The following is a 23,874-nucleotide window of genomic DNA, read 5'->3' as shown; positions in this document are numbered from 1 at the left end:
TGTATCATTAAAATGCAATCGTTTGTATAATTCATAGTGTACTGTTTTTCCCTGCGCAGTCATGTCTGTATTGAGGCGGTAAGTTTGGGAAAATGAGTTATAAATAAATAAATAAAAAAAACAGACAAAATACTGTTAGAAACTCGTTCAATATATGTTACCGTGACATAGGCTGACATATATTCGACGGGTTTTTAACAGTATTTTGACTGTTTTTTTATTTATAGCTCCTTTTCCCAAACTTACCGTCTCAGAGAGAGAGAGAGTCGGCCGCCATTTTGAATTTTCCAATACACTGTATGTTTTTCGAGCTGAATAAACATGTTACATTAGGTATAAACACTAAAAACATATCCAGTTGGGTAGAAAAGTAACTTATCTTGCCTTTGATAACATTTACTTGTTCTATATTTGTTTAGTGACAACTTTTTCGAATCTGTGTACAGTAAAACAACCCCCATGTTCTTTAATATTAAATATTTACAAAACTTTTAAGGATTAAAAAACAACTTTTCTATTTACGCAAAACTCCTTAATGTAAGCAATAAAATGAACGTATTTAAACAAAATATATTTAAATAAATGGGTGTCTTTCTGGTTGCGTTCTTTTTATATATTTACAGAACTTTTTAATAAAACTATTATTATTATTATTATTATTATTATTATTATTATTAATAATAATAATAATAATAATAATAATAATAATAATAATAATAAACTGCAAAAATACAACGCCTAACGATAATGAAAACGACTGAAATATTAAGGAAACTCCTAGAATGTGGGGAATAACACAAGACAATATAACAAAGAAGCGTTACAGGGAATGAAGAACACCGAAGCTGCATATCAACAAGTTTTACACCACCATCATGCATCCCCCCATTGTCTCATCATCGTCCCCCTTCACCCCCCAATAAAAAAAGTGATACCAAAGAGCCGAGAAGGGTCACGGAGGATGAAAAAACCGAGGAGAGAGCGCTGGCTGGCCAGACCTCCGCTGGACAAGCGCGAAGAGAACTGGGATCGTGGGGAGGTTTAGTGCCACTCAAATTCCAGTATAAACCAATGGCCACTACCAGGAGAAATTAGTGGTATGAGGCTGTTGCGATGACGCAAATTTATTTGCAAATGCTATCAAAGGAGGTGGAGAGAGCTGGACGTCTGGGGAGACTTGTTGTCATTCAGCTTCCAGAGAATACCACAGGTCTCCAAACCGATCATTTGCTGACTTGTGTGAAAGCTCCATGTGAGCCAATAATAATAATAATAATAATAATAATAATAATAATAATATAAATAAATAAATGGTAAATTTTTACGATGTGCCCAGCCCCAGCATATTATAAACACTCCGACCTCCCTATGTTAAGAACGGCTTTCGGAATAACACCCCCAACCTCAAAAGCCGTTCTTAACATGGGGAGGTTTGGAGGTGTTTATTTCGAAAGCCGTTCTTAACATGGGGTGGTTGGGGTGTTTATACTATGCGGGAGCAGGTCGTAAAATAATACCAAATAAATAAATAAACCGACGTTATAACTGAGAATTTCGGATGATGTCAATTAAAAAATACACAATTAAAAAAAAAAAAAAATTTAATGAAATTATTATAACCAAACTTTTTAATAGCAGAAACGAATATAAAATAACTCACTTGTTCGGATTTTTGCGACCAAGATTAATTCTTATGTACAGCGTGTGTGTGTGTGTGTGTGTGTGTGTGTGTGTGTGTGTGTGTGTGTGTTTGCGTTTTTAATACAATTCAATATTTATTTAAAGTGCGATGTAAGTGGTCAGTGAACGGAGAAATCCTTCTAGACCGAGACAATTTCTTTATGCATAATAAAATCACAAGTATAAACAATCGAGATTTTAAAAAAATATATTTTATTCACATATCTTTTATAACTTTTATTTTGATAAAGATGAAGTGTAAAGGGGCGAAGAAGAGGAAAGAAAAATCAAGTCACCTGACCGGTTTCACCCTCGCTTTCTCAAAGCTGTGTATCGAGGGATTTAAAAAGGGGATATCGAAAATATGTATATTTAAAACCAAACTACGTTGCTTTGCATTTTCAGTGGGGAAAAAAGGGAAAGTGATTAAAACAAAGCAACATTATGATATTTTTCTCAAAGATCCTAGAGACTAATCACACTCAAACCTAAGAGACATTCCCTCTGTTTGCGGAGAGAAGGCCTTCTCAATTGAACGTGAATAGTCTCCAAGATCTTTAAATGGAATGTTGAGTGAGCACGACTCAGAATTCGAAATGAGCTCGTGCTGAAGTTCGCTGCACGTGACGGGTTTTTAATGAGATGGTCAGTTATTGAAGACCCGTATGTGTTGGCAAGTACGTCTGTTGCTCGGTATGTCTCATTTCTGATTTTGCTAGGTACATGCTGTTAGACTCTTGAATCAAATCTCAACGTCGTTCGACTCACGTCGATATATATATATATATATATATATATGTATATATATATATATATATATATATTAAGTAATGTGATTTATAATTTTAAAATTTTAAAAAATTTTTAAAATTTAAAAATCAAAATTTAATTAAATTAAAAATCAGTTTCATAAGAAGGAACAACAACAAAGTCAATTAAAGTCGATCGTACAGATAATTGACTTTGTTGTTGTTGTTCCTTCTTTTGAAACTGATTTTTAATTTAATTAAATTTTGATTTTTAAATTTTAAAAAATTTTTAAAATTTTTAAATTATAAATCACATTACTTAATATTGAATTAGCTCTAAGACATTTAACTATCGAGCTTATTATATATCTAAATTACAACGAGCATTTCCTGTATTTTAATTAAACTAGTAATTTCATTATTACATTAAAATACACTTAGCTCTTTAGACTATTATTCTAATCTCCTTTAAATTATATATATATATATATATATATATATATATAAAAGAAAAAAAGAAAAAAAAGAAGAAAATTCATACCGGATTAAAATAAATTATACAGGAACTAACTATAGCCTAATAAATAAAAACATACATCATTATATAAACAAACATATGCGGACCTGAAAAAATATGCAGAAAACAAGATGGCTGACGAGAGCCGAACATTATTTATGTGTTACCATTAACGGTTTCCCGTTGTGTTTGGGCTTGAAACCGACGGTACCAATGTTTTTCTGAACTTCTGTAAAACTAACATATATATATATATATATATATATATATATATATATATATATATATATACACACACACACACATTTCCATTTTCTTTGATCATTTTTCTTCTCAAAATCCTTTTTCATTCCATATGATAAACTTTCTAACACTTTTTGAGAAACAAACATTTGTCTCTGAGGAGTTGTTTTAGTAATTGTTCGCGATTCAACGGAACACGTGTAAGATGCACTATAAAAAACTAAAAATCATAAGTAAATAAAATTCATGAGTGTGAATTAACTACATCTTTTGGTCTTGGAATGATAATTAATGATATATATTAATTTATTCATGCAGACATTATAGGATTTGCTGCACTAGCATGACAATGTTTTGATCTGTAGTTATTGGTAAATAAGATCTCATCAGGTTAAAAAAAAAGTCTGTCATTTTTGCCTGATGGAATCTTAGTTATTAATAATTACAGATTGCAACACTGTCATGCTAATTTTAGCAAATGAACTTATCAAGATAGCAGAAGCCCTATATGGTTAAGTGAGGCAATTAATATAAGAAGTGAGAGACAAATTCGACGTTAAATAAAAAAAAAAAAAACATCATGAACTCATCAGATCAATAAGGAAGACCAAAAAGAAAGAATCTCTTTAGGCCGTGGCATTTCGAAGCTGATGCTTCTCATCATAAAAGGAAAAAGAGCCAGAATTATAAGTCTAGAAAAGCTGGCTTAATGACATTAGCTTAGAAATAAGAAAGAATATATGCATACAGTAACAGGAAGTTGAGAGTGTAGGTAAAAATAAGATAATAGAGTAGATACATCAATAGATTTTTTTTTTTTTTTAAACTGCTTTAGATTTTTTTATTATCGCGACCCTCGGAATTCCAAAGGCATTTTTAAGCTCTTAAGAAAAGGAAAACATTTATTGGGTGTTGTGGAGATTACTGATGTTTTAAATCAACGCATCTCAGGTGAAAGCATTATTACATACTTACGTGTCATGTTGAAATTATTATAAATTCCAAAAAGTTATGGAAAATCATCCAATAGAAGACGTACTAAATGGATTTTTAACAAAAAAAAAAAAAAAAATCATCCACAATTACATTCTGACATTTTGCGTTGAAAAATGGTGGACCCTTAATTAAAATCAAGAGAGTTAAGTCAGTTCGTCATACAGAATTGGTCGCACAACTCTTCCTCATGAAAATTCATTAATTCGATAAATTCTATTTTTACTTGTAATTATTTTTTATAGGATCATTTTTCGCAAATTTTTAGAATTTATACTAATTTCGCCATGACACGTAATTACGTAATAATGTTTTCACCTGAAATGCGTTGGTTTAAAACATCACTAATCTCCACAAGCTCCCATTTATTTTTCTCATGTATTTCTGTCGTATCAATGAACTGGCAATTATTTTAGTTTTATATGCGCTTTTGGTGCTTGTTTATAATGGTGATATTTAAACCAACGCATTTCAGGTGAAAAGATTATTGCATACTTACGTGTCATCGCGAAATTATGAAAAATAATCTGTTAAATAGAATTTGTCACAGAAGTAGATGTTCTAGATGTATTTTTAACAGCAACAAAAAATACATTGGTTTGGAAATGGCGGGCCTTTAATTTGTCAATTTAAGTCAGGGGGTTTCTCCCTTGTTTGTCATACTAAATTGGTCGCACAGCTCTTCCACATTAAAAGTACGATAAAATTCGATAATTCAAGAAATTCTATTTTCATTTGTAATTAGCCAAGGTGTTGGGGGGGGGGGGTGAGCAAAAAAAAATGTAGTAATAGGCAGGCAGGCTCGAACCCGTACCGTGAAGGAGGAAAAGAATGTGAAAAAAAGTTACGTCTTTGCTGTTGCGTCCATCGTCAAACCAGAAGTGGCGTAGGCTTAAATTAAGGCTAGTAAATTAAAAACAGGGGATGACTTTCGAAAATATCAGCGAAAAAAGCGACCCCCTCCCATGTAGAAAAGTGTCCAGTTGAGGGTGAAGGAATTAATGTTTTTAGCTAATTTTTCGATATTTGTTGCCCGAAGGGTCGAGCTTCAAAACGATACCGATCTTGTGAAAATCCGTCGCTTCTGTCGAAAGTTTTAGGCAGACATATATACATACATACATGATGATGATTGCAACGTCTTGTCAGACGAGTGCCACTCCCTCAGACATTTAAAATCCATGAGCCCAAATGCCTGAGGGAGTATCTATACAAATATGATGTTACAGAGTCTTAGCTTTGTACGACAGCTAAGTCTCTCTCTCGGTTCAAAATGTTGAGATCCAGCAACAAGCAAGAGCAAGATAGCCAGCAACAAATTAAACTGTAGACCAGCTTAATGCGGGTAATGGTCTTCCGCTTTATGGTTTTTTTTTAATCAGAGATTTGCTTCTCCTAGAAAGGTTGCCTTCATCACGGCTTACGGGAGCCCGCTCCGGCGCTCCACTCCACCCCAATACACATATACACACACAAATATACACGGTGCTAGTTGGCCGTTGACCCAGAAAAAGAGTTCATTTGCCCTTTGGAAGGTCTTGTTTTTAATCTTTCAGGGAGACTAGCCGCCCTCCTCACCAAACAAGTCTGGTGGGGGGAACCAGTTTAGTCGCCGGTGACCCGACCATGAGGCAGGTAGTACTGGGTTACATGGTACCAGTAGCACATGACATGACCTGACACACATACATACATACATACATACATACATACATTTAAACAGACAGGTGAGATTTATATTATAGAAGATTATTTTTCTATTGGATCATTTTTCGTAATTTTTTTTATTTTACACTAATTTCGCCATGACACGTAAGTAAGTAATAATGTTTTCACCTGAAATGATGCGTTGGTTTATAAAATCACCAATGTAAATAAGCACCGCGTTTTTGTTTTTTGTTTTTTGTTTGGTTTATTCTTGTTTGGTTTGTTTTTGTTTTATTTTTTGTTTCTTGGGGGGGTATTTGTTTTTAATACCACGCGAATTTCCGAGGTAGTTGCTTTTTTTCTTTTTTGTCATTTCTTTTTTTTTTTTTTTAAGACTATAAAAATAAAGCTGAAGAAATTAAATATACGCTTGTGTAAATCGTTTAAAATATAACGCTCTGGGCAGGCCATAGATTTGTTTCAGATTGGATTCTAGCTGCTGCTGTTGACAAGAAAAAAGAAAAGAAAGAAAAAAGAAAAAAATCAGGAAGGAAAAAGAAGAAAAGAAAAAAAGAAACCGTGTCATTTTCTCTCGCCCTTTTCTGTTTACGCACGGACATTACAACTTGATTTTCTCCGTAAATCCTGAAAAACAACAGCAAATCCTGTGAAGAAACGTCCACGATTTTAATTTAAACTGATAAGTTATCGTATTCATTGTTTTTATCTGTGATATAAAAAAAAAAAAGTTACTTAGTATTTAATGACAATACCTCCTTAAAAGAAAATAATGAAGAAATCGACAAAAACCACAAGAAAAACACCTGTTTTGTGTTTTCGTTCGGAAATCCGATGAATTCGATAAAACGGAAACAAAAACAGAAATTATTCTTATTTTTAATTTACCATTTTTTTTCTTTTTTTTTTTTTTTTTTTTTTTCTTTTGTCCTATCCCTATCCCTATCAACAAGGAATCATTGGATTAAATCCTGGATTAAACATTGACTTTATTTTCACGCCGGATTATTCACGAAATTCAAAGTTTAAAAAGAATGAATTAAAATTAATTATATAAAAAAATACGCATACAAGTAAAATTAAATTAAAATAATTATTACATTTTTCTTTTTAAACTTTGTTATTAATGTTTACTATTTTAAACTTGCTATATTTACCTGGCGTTGCCCGGATTTATGGTTTAAAAAAGAAAAAGATAAATAATTCAAAATAAAATCATACTTAAATTTTATTTGTAAATACGGTTTTAAAAATTTCGTTTTAGTTTTTTCTTTTTCATTTTTTTCTTTTTTTTTTTTTTTTTTCAGTGCATCAGTGCAGTGCACTGGTGCATATTTAGTTATTAACGGTGAAAAATAATTCAGTGTGTATTTATCAAAGTTACGTATAGACGAGAAATACAGACAAACGAGATCTTGTACAATACGAATATTTTAAAAGAAAAAAAACTTGTCTTATTTGACTGACGTAATTTTTACCTGTAAAGAATGACTAAAAGAAATAATACCACCTTTTAATTATAAATACTTATTTATATATTAATTTAAAATAGTTTGAAAACCACAAATTCGGTTTAAATACTTTTATTTTATATCTATATTTATTTATTTGTATTTATTTCTTTCTTTTTTTATGGTACTCCACATTTCGAATGGTAGGGTTCCTAGTCTGGTCACCCCGGGTACGGATTCAATAGGAAGACTTCTTAATTGGGATGCTGCAACTCTACAACATAAAACGGTAAATTTATACAAACACCGTGACAGCGAATTAACCCTAACCCTAACCCTAAACCCTAACCCTAACCCTACCCCTGTCACGGTGTTTGTATAATAATACCCATAAAACAGGGCTTCTACAGAACTTGAACCGAACTAAGCCTAAAACTTAGGTTTAGTTTAAAAAAAAAAAAGTTTGTTTTAAATTCTGTAGACACATTTAGAAAACCTTAATAACTAAATAACTAAAACTGTTTTAATTTAATTCTAAATACAATGGTTAAGGACAAAACTATATTGAATGGTTCTTCGTCTTATGGAATAAACAAAAGCAAGGTAACCCCGCATCCACTGGCGACAAATGATATTGAAGAGCACATCCCTCCCTCGGCGTCATCGTCGCCTGGCTCCCCAAAAGGACATCGAAGACTCTCAAGGGCTATTTCTCGACAATCAGTCAGCGAATATTTTGATATTGCGTGCAAGGTATGTTGGCAAACATTATGTATTTTAACTTTCTTTAAATTTAAGACTTGAAGATATTTTGTGAAATTGACTTTGCATTGACTGCGCGTGTAATAGTTTTTCAGTGTTTGTACAGAGAAAAGCAACAAATTATTTATTTTTTTTAAATCAGATTGCAGAAACAAGAGACAAAACTCAGGTTGCTTATTTTAGAAAACATATTTTAAATTACGGTAAATGTTACCTTACGCTAAGAACAACGACCACTCTAATTTGTTGTTGAGAAGTATTCGAGGTCGCTGACAACGAATCTGATAATCGAACCGGTCGCAAATTTACCGTTTGCATGGTATGAATCCCAGGACCCTGGGACTATTTTGCGCCATTTCACTGCGTTTAGTAGTGTTTTCTCATAGTGAAGTGACTTATCACATCGCGGAGGAATCTTTATCAGACATTTGAAATAAAGTTGTTTTTTTTAAATGTGATTCGTGTGTGTGTTACGTAGTTTTAATGCTTTTTAATTGATCTAAAAAATTAAGTTTTCACGAGCGGTTTACAAAAACATTTCACGCCCCCCTCCCCAATGCAAACATAATTTTTGTGAAATGTTGAACGGTATTTTACTCGGTAAATGTCGGCGCGTTACTTACAGAAAAACAGTTAAACTAACCACCTGTTAAACTATACGAGTTCTATAATTGAATATCCCCCCCCAAATAAAAAGGACGGAAAACATAAAAATGTTTTTGTAAATTCGTGAAAACTACTTTAGATCAATTAAAAAGCATTAAAAACTACGTAACACACAAAAATAAATTAACTGCATTTTTTAAAACTTTATTTCAAATGTCCGCTAAAAATTCCTCCGTGGTGTGATAAGTCACTTCACAACGCGCATGCGTACGCGAACGCATCATGTAAGAAAACACTACTGAAGGCGGTGAAATGGTACAAAATAGTCCAAAGGTCCAGGGGTTCATACCATGTAAATAGTAAATTTGCGATGGGTTTGATTATTAGATTAGTTGTCAGCGACTTCGAATGCCCCTAGGAAACCAAATTAGAGTGGTTGGTGTTCTGTTGTAGCGTAAGGTGACATTTGACGTTTAATTTTTGCTTATTGTTCGATTTCGTTATTTAATTAAATTGCTTTATTAAAAAAAAAAAAAATGATATAAATTTACGAAAACAACTTGAAATTATTTAAATTTTAATTTAATTAAAGTAGTGTTTTGCTGTTTGCGTTTTAACTAACTTGTTACTTATGCACTTATTGTGCATACCCGTTATGGAATTAAGTTCTCATAAAAAATTTCACTTAATTTAATCAAGAGGAGGCACCAAGAGAGATAACTCCATCGCCGCTTAGTTTGTCAAAATTTGACAAAATTATTTGGAAACATGGGTAGAAAAAATACCCTGATAAATATTTTCGTTTTTTTTTTCACTTATTTTACAGAGTTTTTGTCTTTTTCAATCCCTTTTTCATTTTGCCCTTTGTTAATCCTTTTTCATTTAAAGGCATACCACTCGTCCGTGAAATAGACAAGATGGCCGCAAGACGATCGATCTCATTAAAATTTGATTTTCCTCTGTAAAAAAAAAAAAAAAAAAAAAAAAAACCTGCTTGATCAAATTAAGTGAAATTTTTTTGAGAACTTCTTTAGCAACCGCTACATACGGCCAGAACAAATCCATGGCAGGAACATTTTCATAGCAATCACCGTTTTCAACACCCACGCATATCAGAACGCGTAAAGACACAACGTCGTGATCAAGCCACTCACACGCATGGAATTAAGGAACGACATTACGTTTCCGCACATAGCAGACAGGCTGGAACTTTCCAGAACATTCCTAGATAAAGATTTGCCGCAAAAATCCAATCCGTTTTTCTCTCGTTTCCCAAAGACTGGATGTTAGAATGACTCCGCCACTAGGAGGCGTTAAAATCTTCCGTCTTGAATTTGCGTGCCATGCACATGCACCTTAATCCTTCCACAAATTGGTAACCCCGACTATAAAAGCAACACGCAACCTCTGCACATCCTCCTACAAATTGGTAACTCCTCCATAGGGCCTACAAATTGGATCACGTCGGGGGTCACCAATTTGTAGAACTTTAATTCCATGCATGCGAGTAGCTTCATCACGGTGTGTCTTTTGCGTTCTGATACGTATGGGTGTTGAAAATGGTGATTGCTATGAAAATGTTCCTGTCATGGATTTCTTACGGCCGTGTGTAGCAGTCGCTATACTTAATTCCATAATGGGTATGTACAATATATATATATATATATATATATATATATATTCAATATTTTCATTTTTTAATGTCTTGATTAAACTAAACAGGTACCATTATTATATCAAAAGCCAATCTTAACATTGGCAGTTGAAGGTGTTTTGTAACTAGTCTGTGCTTTCACCTAATAATTTAATCACCCTTATTTCATGATTTATCTCCCTTGTTTGATCTGTCACCTTTCTTTGTATAGGTATCCAGTTTTCGTTTGTCTTATCTTTTTCTTTTTTTATCACCTGAATTTAGGATTAATGAAGGGTTTGTGGTAATTTTCTTGAATAGGCAACAAAGCAAAAAAAAAGTAGTCAAAAAATAAACATAACAAATAAATGTTACCAAAAGCAAGATAAGTTACTCTTCTACCTATCTGGATAAGATTTTTTTTAAACTCATTTTTAAGCGTTTATTTAGTTTGAAACATAAGTAGTGTGGAGTGTTGATTATCTCAGTGCTCGGAAAAATCAAACTACCGGAAGTGGATACGGTTGATTATTGAACGGAAGCATGACACGAAAAACGCAACCATATTTATTTTAAAAAATTATGGTACTTATGCGTTTTTGTTACCGAGCTGAAATATCATTTTGAAAGCCATTCTTAACATGGGAGGATGTCTTGTATTTTTTCTGTACTTTCACCTAAGAAATTAAAAATATATATATCGTAAAACTTGAATTTAACTTGAAAATACTATTTAAAAAACTAGCACGGTAACAAAAGTGCATAAGCACCAAAATTATTTTAGTTTTTACAATTCTTGTTATCACGGAACAAAAAAAAACACTTCTTGTATTATCTATAATATAAATCTCATCTGTCTGTTTAAATGTATGTATAGATACCTAAAGCTTTCGACAGAGGTGACGGATTTTCACGAGATCGATATCATTTTGAAGCTCGCCCCTTCGGACGACAAATATCGAATAATTGGCTAAAAACATTAATTGCTTCACTTTTCTACAAAGAGAGGTTGCTTTTTCGCGGGTATTTTCGAAAGTCATCCCCTCTTTTCGATTGACTAGCCTTAATTTAAACCTTCGCCACTTCCGGTTTGGCGATAGACGCAACGGCAAAGGTGTCACATATTTTTTTTTTATTATTATTTCACGTTCTTTTCCTCCTTCATAGTACGTGTTCGACCCTGCCTACTACCACTTTTTTTGGGTGGGGGGGGAGCTCAACATACACCTCCAAACACCCGGATAATATATTAAACAAAAAAAAACAATTGTTTTAGAATTTAGTGTTGGGGATCAGTTTCGCATATACATTTAATGTAAAAGGATCTGGATCATTTAAACTTTTTATGGCAGTTAACTATTTATTTTTTTATTTTTTTACTATTAACCCTATGTCCGAGTGACAATTATGCATAAATCGCCTAAAAATGTTGACCACCTCCAAAAAAGAAATGCATAGAATTTATCTTCAATAATAAACAAAAGGGGTTATCTAGAGAATGGCTTAAAAATGGGGGATCATTTTATTTTTAACTTGGTTATTTCTGTAGTTTACGGATCGTGCTGAAATAATGTTATTTAGAAACTGATTCTTAACGTGTACTTTCATCTAACAATTTGATAAACAAAAGATGCAGTAAAAATAAATTTAACTTGAAATCTAAAAGATAACACGATCCATAAATTGCAGAAGTATCATTTATATGCGAAACTAATCCCCCACGTTCCAGTGGGCGGCATTTTGAGAGGATAAAAATAAAAATAAATGAAAGTTAACAAAAAATCTGAAATTTTATGCCGAAAAGGTTGTAAAACATCGGGACTTTTAGAGATATCTGAATAAGAAAAATGTGTCCCTATTTTATGAGTGGCACACGTCAGGGGCGGCATGTTGAGAGGGTAAAAATATAAAATAGAAAAAATAAATAAAAGCTAGCAAAAAAAATCGGAATTTTTTTACTGAAAACGTTGTAAAAAAATTGGAACTTTTGGAGGTATCGGAATCAGAAAAATGTGTCCCTATTTTACGAGTGGTCCATGTCAGGGGGGGGGGGGGCATTTTAAGGGGGTAAAAATAGAAAATAGAAAAAATAAATAAAAGCTAACAAAATATCTTAAATTTGATACCGAAAAGCTTTTAAAAAATCGGAACTTTTGGAGGTATTGGAATCGGAAAAATGTATCCCTATTTTACGAGCAGCACATGTCAGGGGCGGCATTTTAAGAGGTTAAAAATAGAAAATAGAAAAATAAATAAAAGTTAACAAAAAATTTGAAATTTTATACCAAAAAGGTTTTTAAAAAATCGGACATTTTGGGTGTATCGGAATCAGAAAAATGTGTCCGTAATTTACGATTCCAAAACCGATTGTTTTAAATTTGTAATTTAATTTTTCATTATTGGTACTAATGATACATATTTATTGTTTTTAAATTATCACTAAAAATAAAATAACATCAAAATACGATGCAAATTTATTTTATTTGTAAAACAAAGTTTTAAAAAAGTTGCATAAATTCTCTAAGTAACCTTTCAAAGAAAGCAGTTGATTTACATGTTCCAAAAAATGTTGAAAAATTAAACAAAACATTTTTGTCAAGAAAAATACCTTCAAACATTGCTGATAATTAAATGATACAACGGAAAATAAGCAACAAAAAATTACGTAATTTTTGAATTGTAGAAACATTAAGGAAGTACGGAATAAAAATAGACTTTAAACAGATTTTATGATCATCATATCAGGGAATATAATTTTAAATGGGAACTAAGCGCTACACCGCAAATACTATTTAAATGGCTTTCTATTCGATAGTTTAAATACTGCTGAATTTCTATCAAGTTTCGAACAATCACAGAGTAATTGATTTTTTTCTTCAAACTATTAACAAAATTTTATAATCACTGACGTATTTATGATTAAACCGGAATTTATTATGATGAATTAATTCTGGTAATGGGATTTTAATTTTTTACTTTTTTATTAATATAATAATTGTAAAAGATAATAGAAGAAAAGTCATCGTTAGAACGCGTACCTAACTTAGAAAGTCGACTTATTTTGCTTTCAAACAAGAGTAAATATTTAAAAATATGTGTATTTCTGTGAGAGGGACTTGAATCCTATTTAAAACTATATCGTCTTTAAGAATGGTCTTAAACTCTATCTTCAATTGACATTTATATCGTAGATGCTTAATTTTCATACCTTGCCAAAATTAGTTCCCCGGTGTCTAATTTTCCTAAATTTAATTAAATTAAAATAAAAATATAAAAAGCGATTTTTAATGTTTTTGATTCATTTGGGATTTTATCTGTTTTTGCTTTAATTAGCTGGTAGGTTTTGTCAGGTGTCCTTTTGTCCGATCCCCTAGGTGTGTGTATATATATATATATATATATATATATATACACATACATGTATATATACTAGTGATGGGATGATTCCAAACTTTTACCGATTCTGTCTTAAATTCCTGGTCCGATACGATTCCCGATTCCGATTCTTTATAAATTTCTAAATATTTAATTGGTGATTTGTTTTTGTCTTTTTTTTTTTTTTTTTCGAATTAAAACCTTCTCATGGCTGCATATATTTTCGCAAACAAAAATGCACTTAGTGTGTGTGTGTGTGTGTGTGTGTGTGTGTGTGTGTGTGTGTGTGTGTGTGTGTGGGAGGGATATATATTAAATATACGGGGGGGGGGGTCTAAATATGTTTCTTGAATGTTTTCCTTTTAATTGATTGAGAATAATGAAACAACTAAAGATGCATTCCTATTTTAAAATAAAGTCGATTTGATTTGCCATTAGTTGGCAAAGTGCTATTTTAATATTTCATAAACAATTGAAAATAATTAACGAAAATAAAACGGAATAAGAACAGAATAGTTAACAAAATCTCCTCTCCATTTTAAACCTGAGTTTCTAAATAACATAGTTACTATACAGAAAACAATTCTTAACTTAAGAACGGACGTGAATGTATTCTTAACTATTCTATACGTTCTCTCTACCAAAGAATGTTCATGTGTTTACCCTAATCATCAATATTTGCCCGGTTATTACAACTGACAATGTCATAGATATGTAGTAGATTGATTTGTTTTAATGAAAAAAAAAAAAACCAAAAACAAGATACAAATAATTATAATAGAAATAATTTTTACTAATATAGTGAGAATTTTAGACTAATATCCTTGGCTAAAAATTATATTTTCCTTTTATTTTATTCGACTTTTATTTTGTTTTATGCAATTGCAATGGACACCTTGAAAATCTTGCTGGAAAAAAGCACAAACAATTATTTTTAAATTTAAACTTTCGTACATTAATTTAACCTAAAATGATGAATAATCATCATTTCCAGCCTATTATAACCTTGTAGAAATGTTCACTAAGCTGAAGTTTAACTGGCAAAGTTGTGAAACTACGTATAATCGCTTAGACCCCCCCCCCCTCTAAAAAAAAAAATGCTTGCAGAATTTATTTCCATGAGGAAAATAATAATTTTTGGTTAGTGTTCTAAAATGCTACAATGTCTCTGAAATTAATCATTTTACGTCCAATTAAAATTACACAACTGGAAGGCTCTAGAGTTCCGACATGCTGGAAGAAATGTAGTTGACAAAGTAGAGCAACATCTTATTGAGAAGGAAACTAAGAAGTGGCGGGAAATTCGCGCTAGATTGCTGGACATCATCAGGTTTCTAGTCAAGCAGAATCTGGCACTACGGGGTCACCGGAAGACATCCATAATGATGAATAGAGATCAAGAAAGCAAAGGGAATTTTTTTAGAATTGGTAAATTTATTGGCCAAGTATGACCCTGTGCTCTGTGAACATTTGGTAAAAGTTAATCTGGGAAAGAAAATCGCTACTTCTTATCTGTCACCAGAAATTCAAAATGAATTTGTGAGCATTTTGGCAAAGCAGGGGAGAAAGAAAATCATCGATCAAATCAAGGAAAGCAAATAATTTTGCATAATTTTTGATAGCACTCCTGACGTATCTCACAAGGACCTGATGAGTGCAGTGTTGCGCTACGTAAAAATTGATGAAAATAAAGTAACAGTGGAGGAGTCGTTTCTCCACTTCATCGAGACAAAAGGTAAAAGCACGGAGGACATTTCTAAACTGATTTTGAGAGAATTGGAGAAAGATGGGCTTCCGATTGGTGACTGTATTGGCCAGGCATTTGACAATGCTGCTATTATGGCAGGCTACTGATCAGGTGTGCAGAAACGAATCTCCGAAATCAACCCAAAAGCTCTATTTGTGCCATGCACTAACAATCCATTAAATCTGGCTTGTGTACATGCCGCTTCTGTAGCGGTTCACTCTGTTAAATTTGTTGGCATATTGGACCGGTTATTCTCGTACTTTTCTGCATCTACACATTGCTGGGACGTCTTGATTCAGTTGACCGATCTAAGTATCAAGCGCGCTATGAAAACTAGATGGAGTAGTCGAGCAGATGCTGTAAATGATATGATAAAAAAATTATTGGAAGTCGTCATTGCCCTGGAACAGCTTATAGAAGAAGGAGAAAATGCAACCACAAGATCAGATGCATCTTTAATTCTCAACTCGCTATTGTTGTTTCAGTTTCTTTTATTTCTGAGCTTTTGGAAAACTATTCTCCCAGAAATCAATGATGCCCAGAAGTATATTCAAGAAAAGGGGTTGGATCTGCAACAAAGTTCTGTCAGGCTGACAGCGTTGAGAGATTGCCTTCTTCAGAATAGAGAAAAGATGGTGGACACTGCAATAGACGAGTCAAAAAAAACTCTACTCTGAAATGCGGACAAGCATGGAGCATTGTATCCACAAAAAGAAACGAATGGGTGGTGAACGATTGACTAATGCAACACTGGGGCTTGATACTGAGTTAAGACGGGAAATGCTGTCTGTCAAAGACAAGTTGTCAGAAGAAATATCTTGCAGATTTCAACAAGTTCACAATTTTGCAAGTAAATACACTTTTCTTACGCCATCAAATCTGTTTGATGATAATTATGATTGTCAGCTTGATGAAGATGAAGATAGAAAAAGATAAATGCTTTGCCGAAAGGAAGAGATTACAGTATTTTGTGAAAGCTTCAGGAAAAGACAAAATCAATGGACCTCTTGAACTTTTGAACTTTATATAGAGATACCACCTTAGGGATTCCGTCCCTAATATTATGATCTTGCTGTGCATTTTTCTTACCCAAGCTATTAGCGTTGCCAGCCGTGAGCTGAAACATAAAAAACTACTTTCGATCCAAAATGAGCCAGACAAGGCTTACAGACTTGGCAATCCTCTCCATAGAGAGGAAACTTGTCGATAGAGTGAATTTTGATAGTTATTGATAACTTTGCCGGAAAAAAGTGCGAAAACTATGTTTGTAAATTTTAAACCGACTTGATGTATTGCAATAGTTCTCTCACAAAAAATAAATTTATAGCCTTATTTTCAATTTATAAATACATTCATTTTAAAAAAGAATTTTAACTATTTTTTTATAAAGGATTTAAACATTATTAACAACAACAAATTTCTTAAATTTTGTGCTTAAACCGAACGATTATACACATGGATCTCACAAAGCATGGCTACAAGACGTTTTTTCTCTTCTTATGAAGAAAAAGAAAAGGAAACTACATCGGATTATCCTCTCCTTGATACAGTTATGTTTTTTGTGAAAATTCGGAAATAACAATAAAAAGTAAATAAAAATAATTTTATCATTTCTTAACCTTTTCATGTTTTCAAATATTCTCATTTAAATTTATAAAAAAATGTTTTCTAAAATGTGTGACTTTCCATTTCTTAAATTTTGTGCTTAAACCAAGCGATTACACACAAAGATTTCAAAAAGCGCTGATACAAGACATTTTTTTCTCTTTGAGAGGCTCGACCTCTTAATAACATTATGAAGAAAAAGAAAAGTAAACTACATCGGACTATCCTCTTTGATACAGCCATGTTTTTTGTGAAATTCAGACTTTAACAACACAAAAAAAGTAAATAAAAATGACTTTATCATTTCATAACATTTTCAGGTTTTCAAATGTTCTCATTTAAATTTATTATTATATTTGTTTGTGTAACCAATTAACTTAATTTAACATTTTTTTTTATAATTTGAATTATACGTTTTTGTTTTGAAAAAAAAAAATTTGGTTTTTGTTTCATATTAACGTTTACATAATTCCTTTCAGATTAATGTTTATATAAATATTATTATTCAAATTATTGAAAAGAATTTATTAAATTAAAATTTAAAAAAAGAGGGAAATTGTGTAAACATTAATCTGAAGGGAATTGTGTGAACATTAGTTCAATGAAAATAAATATTTTAAGGGCTTTTTGGAATTTTGAAGGTTTTAACAGGTTGTCATATGCCAGCAGTAGGCGGGGGGAGGCAGCAAAACAGGTAATCATATGCCAGCAGTGGGGGCAAAACAGGTAATCATATGCCAGTGGGGGAAGAGGGTAAAACATGTAATTATATGCCAGCGGGTGGGGTGCAAAACAGGTAATTATATGCCAACGGGGGAGGGGACAAATTTTCTGACCACCCCGGGTGGCAAAAACTGATGTTATGCCACTGCCCCCACTATAAAATTTAAAATAGTGTGTGTGTGTGTGTGTGTGTGTGTGTGTGTGTGTGTGTGTGTGTGTTTCTTTCCGTCAAGTTTCTTAGGATGTTCATATGTAAATATCTAAAAAGTACAATCTTATTATTTTTCTTAGATGGGTGTAGGTGAGGTTGTTAATCTATAATAATACCTGACGCAAGTAAAGGAAATAGGTCTAGCAAACTAGCCTCACTCTGAAAAATCTGAAAAGTTGCGTTCACATGACATCTGACACTGGTATTTCATAAATTTTCACACTCCGAAGACCAAGTTTTTCAGCCGCCATTGTTGCCGTTTTTTTTTTCGAAACGCTGGACGCCAATTGTTTTTCGACCCCAATAAAAACATTACAATACATTAAAACTCTGAAGAATATCCACCATGCGCCCTTGTTGTTCTAAGTTAATAAGTAGGCTATACTTGTGTTTCAAACAAACAAAAAAACGCTTTAAAATAAGTAAAAACACTAAAACCTTTTTAGTTTATCTTTTTTGCTGGGGGGACGGGGCTATTATCCCAAATAACCAGGTACGTAAACACACGTTGCAATATTTTTCAATAATTATTTTCAAAAAATTTTCTATATGTTTACAATCTAGTAATTAAAATTAAGAGATTATTTTCTAAAAATATATTGTTTATATGTTATTGTTTTTTTTTTTTAAGTAAAATTAATTTTTTAGATATTATTTATATCCATCTTGATTCAAAGGGTTACTTTTCACCGGTTTTCAGGAATTTTCCGGAATAAATTGTTGGGTGCAAGTAAAGAAAGTAGGTCTGCTAGACCTACTTCCTTTACTTGGACTCAACAATTTATTAACCAGGATTTTAAAGAAGTAATTTCACAGCTGTAAAAGATTGCTTAAAGACACGAAATTCGCAAAGTTAGAACAATACTTTCAAGGATCTCTCGATTCAGTTAGTGTTGCGCCACACATACTTTATGAGATGGTAGTGGTATCCTGGGGAATCTTCCTTGACTGAAGCGAGTTCAAGAATTTAGTAGAATAGCAATGATACATATCGCCACAAAGTTGAAAGGTTCAGTATAGTTCATGACAGAAATTAAGCCGAAATAGTATTTTTTTTTTTTTTTTAAATTCCCCAACTGGGGATTAATCAAAGCTCCCCACAAAGGAGATTCAGTCACAGAAGTATGAGTTCCCATGAATGCTATCTCTAGAGAAAAGGGGGGAAAATTTATTAGACTAGCATGGATACCCGGCATTGCCCAGGTGGACATGAAGTTCGGTTTGAACAGTTGCTATACTAAGGATATTGAGCAAACCCCACAAAAAAAAGAAGTAGGTAACAACTTTGCCACCAGCCCATGCTGGAACCCATCCATTTAAAAAAAATACATGAATCAAAACAACTTTTCTTTCAATCAAAATAGTGAGTGTCCATGCGACTGAAAAAAAAAAAAATTTAGCCGCAGTAGACAGGCTCAAACCTGAAATGCAAAAGAGGGAAAGAAGAGAAAAACTTTACTGGTAAACACTTTTTCCCCCATCAAACCATTACAACTTATGACGTCATGACCCTGCAATATAACGTTTTTAAACATGCTTTCAGTTTGCTACGCATGTGTGACTTGCGAAAATGGTGTTGCGAAAAGTGATCTCCTTTGCAAGAAATGGTCCAGTTAACCACCACAGAATTAATATTTTTTTCTAATTTTCACCTATTATGCGTCTGAGGCATCGCTCTTTCAGATGGTACCTCTTTCGACCCAATCTAATCCAGCTGACGAAAGTTTTTAGCAGACGTACAAACACACACACACAAACAAACTGACGTTTGAGATTTATATAAGAGAAGAAGACTAGTATTACACATCTTTGCACGACAGCCATAACTGGAAACTAATTTGTACGCCTTTGAATAAATGAAATAAAGCATCACACATGCATATATAAAAAAAAAAAAAGACTTCCATTCAAGGAACAACTCCTGGCAAATCTTGCAATACACCAGAAGTGCCTTAACAAGCGAATTTCAACATGGTACAGGCGTTTACAGGAAGGATCACAACGCCATTATAAGCAAACTACACATTGTGAATAATAGTACCAGAGATAATGAGGGCGGGGGGGGGGACATATGCCCTACATTAATCCTAAGATCAGGTGGCAATACAAAACGGACAAAAATTATGCAATGAACGGAACTATACAGTTAATTTTTAAGAGGCCGTTAAAAGTCAATTTCGCTAAACAATGTCTTCTCTCTTGTTTTTTGTTTTTGAATTTTGATACAAGTAAAAAAAAATTGGATGCTTTCCTAGAATTCCTTCTATATTAAAAAGGAAAAATAAATAATAGTCTACATGATGTACGTACCCATGACAGAAAGAAAACATCGTAAACCAAAAACCATATAAACTGATTGATCAAGTAGTTTTATTTTTAAAGTCAATTTGTTATGGCTAAACTACGAGAAACGATCTCATGACGCCATATTGAAAACGGCCTTAAGAAATAGGGGAGATAACCCTAAATATTTTAAACTTGCAAGATTTGGCAATTGCCATTTAATATGAGATGGGATGGACATTGAGAAAAACTTAAATTTTTTTATATTTTGTTTTATTTTCATAAAAACTAAAATTATTGGATTAATTTATGGGATTTAATTTATGGGATTTTTTTGTATTTTCTTTCTGTTACGGTACGTACGATGTACAGATTTTTATTGTTGTCCAGAATTCAACTTAAATAAATAAAAACAGAAAAATCTATATGATATACGTACTCGTCACGGAACGAAGATGCCATATTCCCAAAACATGTAAATTGTTCAAGTAGGTTTTATACATATATATATAAAATCAATTTTTTTTTGGGGGGGGGTGATTAATTCGTAGGTATTACAAGGTTTATTTCTGTCTCGGTTGTTCGAACTGAGCTTATTAATTATGGCGAACCAAGACACATCAACCTCGCTTCTTCATAAAATTTGATTTCTTAATAAAAACAAAAACAAACTAATTGATCAATTTACATAATTTTTGGAATATGGCATTTCCATTCCATGGCAGGTACGTATATCATAGATTTCTCTGTATTTTTGTTATTTCATTACGTTGAATTCTAAACAGGAATACGAATTATTCTTTACTTTTCTTTTTTAATATAGGGGAAATTCTGAACAAGGACCAAAAATAGATTAGATCCTATTTCAATCACGTAAATTATTTAGAATGGAAACATGTTTCAGCTTACTCTCAAGCAATTTATTTTTTCTTTTTCTTTTTGTTTACTTAAACAATGTTTTTGTTTGTTTTTATTTTTTAATTAATTATTATTTTTTTTTTTTTTTTTTTTACTTTCTTTCCACCTTAGCATTCACCGTTAAGTTAAATTGACGACTTTATTAGGTTTTCGGGTATGCTGAAAACGAATATCACATTTAAATTTGAAGCAGACGAATAGTTTTCTGGATATTAAGGCCTTTATTATCCAATTATGTTTTTTTACTGGAAGCAATGTTTATCCCAACTGAACAAGTACTAATGTGCATGCGTGTTACAATATAACCCCTCCTCCCCATGTCAAGAATAGCGAACGCCACTGACATTAAGTAATACACTGGAAAAAAATGTCTTATGCAGAAAACTATTTGTGTGTCGCAAATGTGAATGTGATATTCGTTTTCAGCATACCTGAAATCCTTTAAAAGTTGTCATTTTAAACGTGAGTGTTAAGGTGAAAAGAAAGTAAAACGATTATCTTTCGCAAAAATATGGCTCAAGTAAAAATAAGTTTGAGAAACCCATTTCACTCTAAATAATTTTGATGACTGAAATACAATTTAACCAATTTGTAAATATTTAATGAATAAAACTTGAACCAAAAAAAAATAAATAAAAAAAATTAAAAGAAATCTAAATTAGTTTTAGTAATGTTGACTGGGAATTTAGGTAAAAATGGCACTTTGACCACAAAAAATTAGGACCCCTCAGAACGTTCAGATTAAGATCCCATTCCTCTAGTTTAAAATAGGGGTAAGCCCCTCCCCCTCAAAACAGTAAATAAGTATTTTTAATATGCATTTACACTGGTAGAGGTAGGAGCTAAGCATATTTTTTAAGAGAGGCTAATCACGGTTAAATGAAAATGCTTTCTGCTAGTTTAAGGGATTCTTTTAGCCGGTGTGAAAAGTCTTTGTGGAGGTAGAGATAAGAAATATAAAATGTAATTGCTTGTATATCCACTCTCTTCCTTTCATCATAATTTATAACCCCAAGCCAAGACGGGAGTCACACGACAGAACAACTGAAAACAAAACCCATGACAAGTGAGCCACACAAGATGCTTGTCTCTTTTTATATTCTTTGTTTCTGCCCAGAAACTTGTAGTTGACGTTTCTGAATTTTGGAGATGACGATTGATTATTTTGTATCATTTGGATTCATCAGACTAATATTCTCATATCTTATCTTGATTGTGATTTTCATAACATTTCGGTCAATGTAACCTCCGACCTTCTTCAGGTGTATCTTGTCGAATGCAGGAATGTTTCTGTCAAACTCAGGAATTTGGGCGAAATTTCGAGCGGACTCCTTTATTTACTTGTTCTATCAGCCGAAAACACAATTGCAAATTACTTAGGACCTCTATACAGTCATGGCTGACGGAACAAGAACACGCTACCCCTGTGAAGTAAATAAAGTGTTCCACTCAAAATTCCATCCAAATTCCCGAGTTCAACAAGATACAACTGAAGAAGGTCGGAGGTTATATTGACCAAAACGTTGTGAAAATCACACCCAAGATGAGAACAGTAGTCCGATGAATCCAAATAATACGAAAACTTATAATTGTTACCAGCTGCTAAGAGGTTAATCATCAACATTGAACCCAAAAATATGTAGTTCAATTTTCCTCAATAAAGAATGATTTTCGAAATAACATTATTTCAACATGTTCCGTACTATTCTGCATAAGTACCCAGAGCTCTAATAATAGCTAATTTTCTTTCACAACAAAGATGTTATAATTGTGAATTGGAGCAAAACATAAACAAACAAAAACAAAATAACCGATAATTTTATTGATATTGGCAAATCAGAAAAGTAGCTGATTCAAAGTTAGCAGAAAACTGTTTGATCTGATTCTGTCCCTGATATTAAACTTCAGCAGTAATATAAGTTCCAACGAAAGTTTCAATTTCCCAAGTTTATTTATTTAAATTTTGAGGTGAAAATGCAGAATAATTAACAAGGATGTCTTTCTAAGAATAAAATTAGTATTTCAGCACGACCTAGCCGCAGATTATTTAGAAAGCCATCCTTAACTTAGAGTCTCGATAATGGCTTAAAAATAAAAATAAAACAAAATACTGGTAGAAACCCATCCAATAAATGTTACCATAACATTTATTGGGTGAATTTCTACCAGTAATTTATTTTATTTTAATTTTTAAGTCTTTATCGCAACTCCAAAGATATAACTCTATTTTGTCAGCTATTTTTTTTCTTATTCTCAGATAAGCCTTGATACTAGTAATTTGTAAATCAGTTTTGCCAATTTTCTTCCTTTTTTTTTCTTTAGAAATCCTTTTTTGGTGTAAGAAAATTAAAAGCAGTGGTCGCTAGCAATTAAATCATTGAATTAAGTTTCCATTTTCAAGACTTAATAAAATAAATTGAATTTAGGTAACTATGGTAGAGGTAAATTTTTATTTAGAATTTTTTTTCAGGTTATTATGCATAAATATTTATTAGAAAATAATTATTAAATAAAGTGTTATAATTTTTCTTTTTGGTGCTTCTACAGAATTTGAACCCAACCGAACCAACTGTTCCAAATTAAAGTTAATTTAGATATTCCAACAGAGAGATCTTTTCAAGATTCTGACTGTCCCTTTAAATGGAATTGTTTGAATCTCTCTTGCACTTGGTTCACCAGGTATATTTGCCAGGTAGTTTTTATAATTTTTTTT

At 32.2% G+C, this 23,874-nt stretch overlaps 1 protein-coding gene across 7 annotated transcripts in view; it reads left to right on the top strand.

Moving 5' to 3' along the window:
• The window catches only part of LOC145252634 (ras-related protein Rab-37-like), a 233,562-nt gene that overhangs the window by 94,426 nt on the left and 115,262 nt on the right, over nt 1–23,874 (top strand). The window contains exon 1 of one of the 7 annotated variants that reach the window (XM_080112360.1): nt 7,560–8,051. The exons of 2 other annotated variants lie outside the window; for them this stretch is intronic. In XM_080112360.1, coding sequence (XP_079968486.1) covers nt 7,842–8,051 — 210 coding nt within the window. In that variant the 5' untranslated portion in view covers nt 7,560–7,841. Of the gene's footprint in view, nt 1–7,559; nt 8,052–23,874 lie in introns of those variants that run through there. 4 more of the 7 variants (XM_080112364.1, XM_080112366.1, XM_080112365.1 and 1 more) reach the window with 4 other exon arrangements.

Source organism: Euprymna scolopes, chromosome 29 (genome assembly GCF_053919585.1).
Source record: "Euprymna scolopes isolate OS-2025 chromosome 29, ASM5391958v1, whole genome shotgun sequence".
In the NCBI taxonomy this organism is placed as follows: Eukaryota; Metazoa; Mollusca; class Cephalopoda; order Sepiida; family Sepiolidae; genus Euprymna; species Euprymna scolopes.
The sequence above is the reverse complement of the archived record's forward strand: the minus strand, read 5'-3'. Positions and strand labels throughout refer to the sequence as shown.